The 11,090-nt window shown below is 51.4% G+C and overlaps 1 protein-coding gene across 1 annotated transcript in view; it reads right to left on the bottom strand.

The window, feature by feature from the left end:
• The window catches only part of ABTB3 (ankyrin repeat and BTB domain containing 3), a 200,006-nt gene extending 189,275 nt beyond the window's left edge, over positions 1-10,731 (bottom strand). The window contains exon 1 of the mRNA XM_064513369.1: positions 9,518-10,731. Coding sequence (XP_064369439.1) covers positions 9,518-10,466 — 949 coding nt within the window. The 5' untranslated portion in view covers positions 10,467-10,731. The remainder of the gene's footprint in view (positions 1-9,517) is intronic.
• Positions 10,732-11,090: the final 359 nt, after the last annotated feature.

Here is an 11,090-nt window from a genome sequence, read left to right on the forward strand (position 1 = left end):
TTACAAAGTCTTCTCAGCTTCCTCCGCAAAAAGCATCTCAGTGGGTACCCGAAATGACTCTGACCTCTGAAACACCTCTTTCCTTTCTGCTGGTAAACACTTCCCACTAAAGGGCTGGGAGCCTGGCATCGTTCCTGTGACGTCTGGCCAGCCCTGCTCATCGGGGGCAGCTTGCTTCATGCCTGTTTCTCACCAGCCAAGTCTTCTGCTCCTCTGTGAGGGCGAAGCTGAGGTACTTCACCTGGGGTGAAGGATCCACAGCCTGGGGGCTGGATACGACCCATCTGGCCCAGGGCCCCACCACTTCTGTTTTTCCACATCACTACCAGATAACACCCAGGAGAGATGCTTGAAAGGCCCATTCAGCTCTCAGCAAGGAGAAGCCTTCCTTCCTCTCCTTTAACTCTTCATTCGCTCCCGATTTTCAGACAAAAGGATTTGGCTTTGCGGGCGCTCCACCATCGCTTGGCTTTCGTGCCGAGCTCCCGCCATCAGGCTGGACAGCCGTGAGGATAAAGGCAGCATCCCACCCTTGGCTCTGCAGCCCCCCTACGCTCACATGCGGCCAAAGACAATATATTAGCAAAGGCACTGCAGCCCAGCAGTGTTTATCCAAGACTCTCAGCCATCCACCACGGGGCCAGCGCAACTGCAAAACACTGCGGGATGCAGAGCCTCCTCCAGTTATTTACCTTCCTTGCAAATTTAAACACACGCACCATACCTTCGCTGCAACCCCAGCCCCATTCGCTTCTCCCACCTGGGAGCAATATTTCGTAGCAGTGCAATTTCAAAGCAGAGTGTTTTTATGAATTTTGAAGCCTCGGCTTCTTGCAGGTCCAGGTGCTACCTCACAGCACTCAAGGACAGAAATCCCGTCGCTGGCACAGGCTTCTCCATAACCTCCTCAGAACCTGCTGTTCCTCCACTCACTTCCAAGTCTGCCCCGAAACCCCGACGAGAGCACGAAGCCAACGGGTGAGGTTCTTTGGCGTAAGGGCCCTGCAATCAGGCTGCAAAGTTGCTGACCCAAAGGTATTCCCTACCTGTCCATCCCAGCTGGGTTGCAATGCCTCGACATGCTCCTATCTCCCGGCACGCATCCCACCTCCCACACCACCTGCGGCACAGATCCACCCCACACTTTCGCTTTCTGCCACCTCACCGCTCTGAGACGAAAGGTTATATTTGTCTCCGCGCACTGGGATCTTTCACAAACCACCTGATTTACTAGAAACATTTATGACCGCCTCAAGCACAAATGTAGGAAGAGCTTGGGCCTGAGCTGTTATGCCAGCAAAAATAGAAAGCAAAGTTCCCACCAAACAAATCTGTGACATTAGTCAGCTACAGGCTGCATTACTCCACCAAGCAGGTCTGCACCAGAGTGAATGAGACCACCATCTGGCCTGAATACTTTTAACAAGTCAGTGGTCTGTGCCCGGTAGCATTTTAACGTGGTGCTTCTGAACGGCCTGAAAGCAACCCAGCTTGACAAGTCTTTCCTCCTTTACCTGCCTCTGCCAGCTCAATTCAGCAGGGGTGAGATCACCTACCCTGAAGCCTATTGGTCCTAGCTGGGTAATTTTCTCACCTTAACTCCAGGCATTTGCTTCCTGTTCCTTCCTACCAACCTGGTATCGTCTCACTTTAAATCAACTGTCAAGGCCAATTTTTTTCCCAGTCAGTGAAGGGCCAAGAAAATCCTGGTGGGAGACTGTAAAGATCCAAAGCACCTTTCCAGCCCCCAAGCTGGCACGCGTATTCAGTGGGGGGTGCAAAGAGCGCTCTTACAGTACTGTATTGAAAACCTCCTGGATCGTTACAGGAACCGTTACAGCAAAGAACAGGTACTGCTTACTATGAACTCCGTGTAGGAATCAAGCAAAAGAATAATACACAGTCAAGAGGATAACATTGAGGGGCACTACACGAAGCCCAAGAAAGGGGTCACATCTCCTATTTGTTAAAGCCAAATTCTGACTTCAGATGAGAAATGTGGGAGAAACGAGGAAGGCCGTATGAACCCAGCAGGAGCTACATGTATTCGTCTGAGGGTATTTGCCCCAACATCATTTTGGCTTTGCATTATTTTTTCTAAAGTTAAGAAGCTCTCTAGATATATCAGCAGAAACCATAAGCTGGGCTATGTAACTTCCTCACAACCCACAAACTGTCATGGTAAGGGAGTGTGATGATTTGAAAGCATTGGTTCAGTAAAATATGTTATATTAATTAAAATAATCAAAATAGGTCTCTGCAGCCTCAGCAAGGTATCAGTGTGAGTGCCTGTAACCCATCCATTCTGCTAAACTCATAAACACCAACCACAGCTCCTTGTTCTTGAACTGCTCCCAAAAATATATTCCTTACTCCTGCTATCAAAACAAGACTGCATCTACCTTCTCATTGATTCATTTTACTTCATCAATAGCCTTCTTTCTTCTGTTTTTTCCAGAAATGATATTTACCTTTATGGAAAGTATAGTGAGCAAGTAACACTGGATTATCTCTCTTCCCAGCCTACAACAGGGGGATTGCTATATTACCTTTTGGGCAAGTGGAGAGCTTACACATTAACAGACAAGCGTGGCCCTGCTGAGCCCACTGATGGAAATTCTTTGTTGTAGATAATCCCCAAGAGCAAGGACAGCTCGCGAGTTTGCATTTGAAGCTTCAGCTGGTGTGCTCCACTATAACATCTCCGTTTTTTTCAGAATGTCCAGTTTGCCACCTCAGGCCAAGCAACCACAGAGTAAGCTAACTGGGCAAACTCTAAGTTGATTTTGACTCCATCTGTATGTCTCTTAAAATCTTTAAGATACTTCTCAGGTGCACAGGAAGTATAATTACAGATCTATACAGAGATGGTGGAATAAATCTCTTTTGGTCAGGAAGAAAACAAGGGCAAAGGAAGAAAAATCTTCCCATTTGTTCCTTAAGCCCTGTCGAAACCCATGGGACAGATGCAAACACCCTCTCGACAGCTCCGCAGGAGGAAGTGCCAGGACAGAGAGCCTGGCAGGACGGCACCAGCACCAGGACCAGGACCGGCCACAAGAGCCTGGAAAACACCGACGGGGAGGCAGCAGCAAAGTGTTGAAACCGGGAGGAGACTGGGAACAGAGCAGGCACTAACGCAAGCCGCCAAGATCATATGGGAGATTGGTGAGGAGGTAACATTCAAAAACCAGCCCACAGCCCCAAGCAGCTGCCTGTTTCACTGCTCCAGAGTTAAAGCTAACACTTCGCATTAAATGAGATAAGGCAGCAGTTCGCTTGGCTCAAAGCAACACTGTTGGCCCGTACGGATATCCTGCTCGGGAAAGCAACCGGTGGCAGCCTTGCCTGTTTCCAATCCCAGTGGCAAGGGAGCACGTCCTGGTGGTGAGCCCTTGCTTGCTTTTCCTTTTCATTCTGCAGTAGGCCAGCTACTGAGCTATTTTGGGTGGAAGGTAGCAGAATTGGTGTACCGAACCCCAAAAGAGCCCCCAAGCTCTACGCCTTGGCTAGAGGAAATTCCTCCTAACAGAGGATTTAATTCTTGGTGTCCACATGCATCAGGGAGCAACTCTTTTCCTCTGGCATGATCTAATTGAGCACCGCCTTCTCCTTTCACACGTTTGTCGGGAGTACGCGGGGGAAGAACATAAAGCCGATGAGCAACAAGAGCTGGTCCCCTTTCCAGAGCAAGGGAGAAACAGCTCAGGCTTTAGTTGTCTTCATCTGGGACACTGGCATATTTAGCCTGGACAACACAGAAGATTTCGGACTGATAACCAACAGCTTGGTTCGATATGCATTGTAAAAAGGCCACCACATAAAAAAGGCAAGGTCTGTCCTTATGAGAAAACCAACAAAGTGAAAAAATGACATGGTGCCTTTTTCAGAGTGACTTCAAAACAGCTGCTAGAGGTAACGCTTACAGTCAAATTAGGGAAAGGTGCTAAGCTGTCCACAAGGCTCACCTGCATCTTGTGTCACCTGCTCACAGATAGGGTTGAAAGACTAGATGAAGCGTGCTACTGCTTAGTGAAAAAGCCATGAAAACAATCTACTGCTAAAATTGCACTGTTATTCCTCTTGCATGCTCTCTGTATATACAGTCATATTCGTCATTTGTAATTCCAAAGTCCTGTTTACATCAGAAGCTAAGCAGTATAGTCACAGCCCTAAAACTCCCTAGTGTGTCCACAGCTATAACTGCTATTAAGGTACTTTCCAACATGATAAAGGGAATAATTATATTGGTATACATCATCTTTATGCTCTAACACTAGGGTGTTTCTGGTAATAACTATTTCTGGGGGGTTTTAAGTCACACTCATAACTGAAACAGATTATACCACTAAAAATATCCAGTGGGAAACAAACCTTAGTCAGTCAGTCAGTCAAGCAGCAACCTCTCGGTTGCTGTGGCGCGCAGCCCTCGCTCCCTGCAAGGCAGCCGGGCCAGCACGGCAAACCTGCCGCCGGCCACGGAGGTTTTGTTCTGCTGCTAACCCCTCGAGCCCCTGATCGACCTACGCGACACGCTTCCCTCTCCCGTTTCGCAACTTCTTCACATCAGCAATGGAATTTTGTAGCTGAGGCTGTCAATTAAGAGAATCGAGGAAAAACACGGATCATTTGTTACATCGCTACTAATGTCAACCTCTGGGCAAGGAACTCAAGCGCAAAGAAGCACATGGGGAAAACACGACAGCAGAAACCCTTAAGTATAACATATAGGAGCATATAAGAGAATTCAAACTGCATTCCACTTCTTTTTCCTAGCAAAGAATGAAGATTGAAATATAATGGGGAAGAAAAGGATGTTCTTGAAACTCTAGTTAAGAAGCCCAGGAAAAAAGGCATGAATTTCCACTTTGTCCCCAAATATTCCCCTATCATCTTAGATGACAGCTTAACTAAATTCTAGATCAATTTTTACAGCGCTCCTAAAGCCATAAGAGCATCTTGAATGGTTCAGCTCCAATAGAAAGGATAGAAATAACAACGAACAGATGCCACCAAATGAAGAGAATGGCCTCTGTAAATATACATACATATACACACACATATACATACATACACACATATATATGGGGGGGCAGGGGTGTATATAAAAAAGAATTTAAAAGCAGTAACTGACTTGGTTAAGCTGTGCTAGTATATTGGTGTCTCTCATTTGCTTAGAGTCCCTTGAGTTTGCCTGGATTAGAGAAGGCTGAGGTTAAGCTGAGGTTAGTTGACACGTGTTAGCCAAGCCTGACCTAATCCTGGGTTTCCTCCTAGTTGTTGTGTCTTTCTCTCTAAATAATATTAAGAATAGGAAGAAACCACATGGATACAGTTGGGTTCCAAATAACTATTTTTAGCAGATGTACACAAACAGACAAGGCCTGGTTATGCATGCTGGCTGCTCTGCAAAAATTGACTCCAAGCTCTCTCCCGCTAGCTTGCTGCTGAGAAGGGCAGAGTGAATCTACCCTTCCTACCCTTCCCACCACATCGATCTAGCTAGTGCCATCACCTCCAGCACGTACTGCCTATCCAGGCCCCCTCTGAGCACCTCTTACGAGGCCCAAAGTCAGAGGAAATATAAGAGTCCCACCACGGAAGATACGAAACCTCTTATAAGACAATAGCACGAAAAGGGAAGCAGCCTATTTTCTAAACACTCTATACTGGTCAAGACGTCTAACACCATTCCTCCATTTTGCAAAAAGGGGCTTTCATAATACAGTGTAGATAACTTTGAGCTACTTTGAGCTGCTGTCTGAGCATTCCCTGTGCAAATGAAATATATGGGCTTACTCCTACTATTCGTGCTGAATCCAAGTCCTGTGGCTGCCTTCCCAGTCATCTTGACACAGCTTTTCGATCTGGCCTAAAAGGAAGATTTTGATGAACAATAAAGAAACAAAAATAATATAGCTTAAACCACAGAGGTGCTAGTTTTTACTGCTTTTTATTGAGTATACAATACTTGGTCCCACTATTTCAAGGGAAATAACACTCCATATGAATGTTATGAAATGTAAAGTGGGTACTGCAGTGTTCAGATGCAGCTCATAATTGAAACATTTGAGCGTCAATGAAATTCCAAACATAAAGTTTTTAATTTTCACTCAACTGTGACATTAAAATATCCTGGTTGCACAGGAAAAAAAAAAATACTACCTCTGAGTGCTTCTGAGATCTATTCTTACTAGTATAGTAACTGGGATAAACTCAGATACCAGAAGCTGCTCATGTACTTCAGCGGCATGTTCCTGATGCTGCTACCTACTTCTGTTTTGCCATCCCTCTCCCATTTCACAGAAGAGGTTGCCATGAGGCCTATAAAAGAGACATGGACCTCTGTCTGCGATGTACAAGCGAACGCCACCACTTCCACCTGTCCACCTTCAACCCTGCACGAGAAGTGGCCAGGGACCTGTGTGACACCAGGCTCATGTCGGGGCTGTCTGAGCTCAAGCCAGACACGCCTGAGAGAAGCCCAGCAGGCTGAAGGCCCCCAGCAGAAGAATGGCCTCAGATGTCTTCATCTGATGGCATGTGACCACCATTCATGGATGAAGGTTATCTGGCAACACTGATCTTATTCAGCAGCTTCCACAATGATTTGGTAGGACATGAGGCTAGAAAGCCTCACTTGTAACCATTAAACACTGCTCAGCTGATGGGGAAGCCCTGAAAGAGCATCTGTCGAATCCTGAGACCACCTTCCCAATACCTGCATTCATAGCCTGCTTTAGAGCTGCCCCAGACTACTTCACGCTCAAACTCTGCACCCTGCACATTCCCGTATCCTGAGGTCATCATGGGCTGCCTGTTTCGTTGTCCATATGGATTTTAAGGTGCTGTTTTTAACATGGAAAGTTTTAAAAGGTTTGAGATTCGCTTGCCAGAGAGACTCCCCCTGCCGCCTGAGCAACTTCCCCCCAACCCCCTCCAAACAAAACTGCATGCAGAAAAGGTATTTGTAGGTAGGCCTCCTTTTGCACTGTTTTCTTTTTCTCCCTCACTCAAACCACATTGGTTACAGTATCTCCAGAAAGCATCCAGTAATCAATTCTCATCTGTGTCTGGTGGACCAAATCAACCCATTTCAGCACCTGTAGATAAATCTGTGCCAGATTTACTGACCTCCCAGAGTGTAAGACCTGGCTAGTCTCCTGCAGTAGCACAGGAGATGTAAGAAGTCGTCTGTTGTATATTCAACTACTTTATCACTATGTTTCAAGCAGTGAGTACAGAGGAAGGATGAACTTGCGGTTACACCACTTTATAAAAATGTAGCTGCCAGCAGTTCGAACGACCTACCACCGATTTCCCAAATAGTTTTGACCAGGTCAAATCATCTCTCGCATCAGGCTTCCCCACCTTTTAAGTGCCTGGGAAGGAAACATTTGCAACCAACTGTGGAACACTCAGACAGCAAAAAGATGAGGACTGTATAAACAGATACATATCTCAATGGTGAAGGAACAGCCTGATCGCTTTAATGGTTTATAATGTCAGTTTTAGTTTCTGCAAAAGTACTTAAGAGTATGCAACGCACCCTTGGAATAAATCTAAATAAACATTAACAGTAATAAAATGTGGCTTTTATTACAAGAAAGGCTGACTCTGTTTTGTTTGCACCTGCAACTCTAAACATATATATAGCAGGATGTCAAACTACATATTTTAAGATGTTAAAACGCAAAATAACATTGTAGTCATTTGTGTGAAAATATAAATGACACAGGGAGAGAGACAAAACAAAATGGACAACTTGCTAGGGTCTGATTTTAACACCTTAGAAAAATGTCATTTGCTTGAGTCAGGACTGAGCCACCAAGGAGATCTGTGCCAGGTAAAGCTGGCAAAAATGGACAAAATGGAGACGAAAACTCAAAATCATGTCCCTGGAACAGAGATAAATGAGGGTCAAAATGAAGTTCATTTACATCCACCAAGCTGATACAGTGGGAGTTACAAATCCGCAAAACAAAATGAAAGGCTCAACGGGAATCCGAACAGACAGCGCTGCAATGTCAGAAATGCAGCACAATGCCAGCCGAAACCTACAGACACAATACCGGGACGCGCAGAAAAACAACAGTGTCACTCCAGGGGGTGGCATGCCTGCATGCAAACTACACTGAAATAAAGCCCAGGGATGCTGCGACACATGCCACTGCGAGCAGCACACACATTTCCGTGCGAGGTGCAGCAGAGCCTCCAGGGAGGACAGGCTCAGCTGGCCAGAGGACCATAATGGAGCCACAGGGATTTACACCCGGGAGGATTCGCCCCTGTCTTTTGCTTGTGCCTGGGCCCCATATGGGAGAGAAGGTGTCTTAAACCAAAAGATAATTGGCCATAATGCATTGTCTGTGGCTATAACAACTTAACAGGGTTAATCTGCAGACCTGATCTGGACTTCCAGCTCTCCCGGTTTTCCCGGTTTCCTTTTTTCCACCATTTGCATCTCAGCCTGACAGGTATTCTGTATTTAGGTTCAAGAAAAGTGTGCGTATGTGTTTCTGCACACTTGTGTGAAGCAGAAAAACGCATAGTTTTAACTGAGCTTCCCTGAGACGCGTTACCGGCTTGTTCCATTTTCCCTTCCCTGACAAACAGAGGGAGCTGAAATAAGAAACATCAACTTTGGGATTCTGCTCTGTGAAACGAAAACCCATTAAAAATATTGGACACCGCATGAAAAGAAAAAAAAATCCCCAGGAAGTTGATGCATCACCGTGTTGCATCTGTGTCAAGCTCTGGGTAAACAAGCAGCAACATGAATGAAATCTGTCCAGAAAGACTGCATTTCAGCGCCAACCACGCAATCTCTGGCCAAACCACTGCATATGTAACAAAGTTTGATCTCGCTCGCGAGCGCTCAGCTACCCTTCTGCCATTTCCTGTGGAAAACTGAAGCGTTGAACGATTGTATCACCCAGCCCTCGCCGAAACCCAGCCGAGAAGCCCCTAAAAAAAATTAGAAAATAGAAACTCGCGCCCCCGCCCCGTCCCCAGCAGCGGCCCCGCAGGGATGCCCGCAGCTCCCCCCGCGCCGACCTGCCGCGCTCCCCGGGCAGCGGCACCGCCGGCCCCGACGGGGCGCCGCGGGGAGGCTCGCCGCGCCCTCGCCCCGCGCTAGCGCTGCGCGTCCAGGCTTCCGACGGCGCTGCGTCGGGTTCAAAAATAATAATAATAACGGCATAAAAAAGGAAAAATTAAAAAAAACCACGCAAGTCCCGCGCCGGCGGCTCCCGCCCCGCCGCCCTCCCCGGGCGATGCAGGAGGTGCGGCGCCGCCGCAGCCCGCAGGGGCCCGGGAGCTGCGCGCCCGCGGCGGCAGGTGCCGCGGCGCTGCGGGGGCGGCGCGGGGGTGCCGAACTACCCGCCGGGGGCGCGGGGCAGCCCCGGCCCGGCGCGGCCCGGCGCGGCCCCCTCGCCCGGCGCAGCAGGTGGCGGCCGCGCGTCCCGTCCCGTCCCGCCCCGCCCCGGCGCGCCGCGGGCCCGGCGCGGCGACTCACCGCTGGCGTTTTTGCCGCAGATGAGGTGCTGGTAGGGCTGCAGCAAGCCCCAGAGCTCGGGGTCGTTGTTGACCGTCTGCTCCAGCGACTCGAGGGTAAAGCGCGGCGCCTCGCCGCCCTCCTTCTCCTTGTCGGGCGCGGCGGCGGCGGCGGCGGCGGGGCGGCCGGGCGGCGGGGCGGCGGGGCCGGCCATGACCCGCGCGTGGATGTCGCGGAAGAGGCTCTCGGTGCCGGCGGTGAGGTAGATGGCGGCGTGCTCGTGGATGCGCAGGGCCACGCGGCTGTCCACCATCCAGCGGTAGAACTTGCCCACGGAGAAGGCGAGCCCGCAGCGCGCCGACTTGCCGCGGCTGAAGCGGTCGCCGCCGCTGCCGCTCATGTTGTAGAGCGAGAGGGCGCCCAGGGCGGCCGCCGTGCAGCGGGCCGCCAGCGTCCAGCCCAGCACGATCTCCATGGCGCTCTGCACCTCGTGCTTGGTGCACTTGGCGAAGCGCAGGCTCAGCCGCTGCGCCTCCCGGGCGATGCGCACCAGCGCCCGGCTCACCAGCGTCGACAGCCGCGCCGCCGCATCCCGGCTGCCGGGGCCGGCGGCCGCGGCCGGCGGCCGCGGCTCCCGGCGCGGCGGCAGTAGCAGTGCCTCCACCTCCTCCAGGCTCCAGGGGACCTCCTCAAGGTCGGGCAGGAGCCGGGAGCACTGCTGCCCCGCGCAGTCCAGCACCTCGGAGTCTTCCACTAGGACGGTGTTGACGGTGTCAAAGCTGTTGTGCCGACTGTGCATGGAGTCGGTTAGCTGCGGCCAGCAGTTTCCTCCATAGGGGTACGCCGGGTGGGAATCCGAGCAGCACAGCGACAAGTTGGAGGACCGGACCGAGTCCGCGGCGCCACCATAACCAGAATCCAGCGTCAAATCTTCCAGCGTCCTCACGACCGTCTTACCTCGCCTTGCCATCGCTGCACTTCATGCTGCACCCGCAGAAACTCGGGCGTAGAAAGCGGAGGGAAAACACCGAGGCGGGGAGACGAGCCCCGCTCACCACTCCGCCGCGCCTCTGCCTCGCAGCAGGGGCAGCGGGGGGACCCGCTCCGGCCGGGCGGCGAGGGACGACGGCGAAGCGGCAGCGTCTCGCTGCGGCCGCCGCTCCGGCTCCTGCACTGCGCCGCGCCGCGCCGACACCCGCAGCACCGGCCAGCCAGGCGGCGGGGGCGGTGCCATGCAAAACACCGCGGCCGGCGGCCAATGGGGTGGCGCGGGGGGCGGAGACATGCAAAGCGCCGCGGCCGGCGGCCAATGGGGCGGCGCCGTGCTGCCGGCGGCACCGCCCCTCGCCTCCGCGGGGCGCGGCTCTCCGCGCAGCGCAGCGCGGGGCTCTGCTCCGGGCGCCGCTGCCCCGCTTCATTCGGCCCTTTCTTCCCCTCTTGCGCCCGGACGCGGTGCCGAAATGCTAAAACGCCCCCGGCCTTCTGCACCCGCGGCCTCCGCGGGGGGGGGGGGGGGGGGGAGGGGGGGTGCGCGGGGTGCTGGCCCCAAAAGAGGGACTCTGCGCGCTGCAAAATTAAGAAATTTTAATTCCTC

The sequence above is a fragment of the Dromaius novaehollandiae genome, chromosome 1 (genome assembly GCF_036370855.1).
Source record: "Dromaius novaehollandiae isolate bDroNov1 chromosome 1, bDroNov1.hap1, whole genome shotgun sequence".
NCBI classification, from domain to species: Eukaryota; Metazoa; Chordata; class Aves; order Casuariiformes; family Dromaiidae; genus Dromaius; species Dromaius novaehollandiae.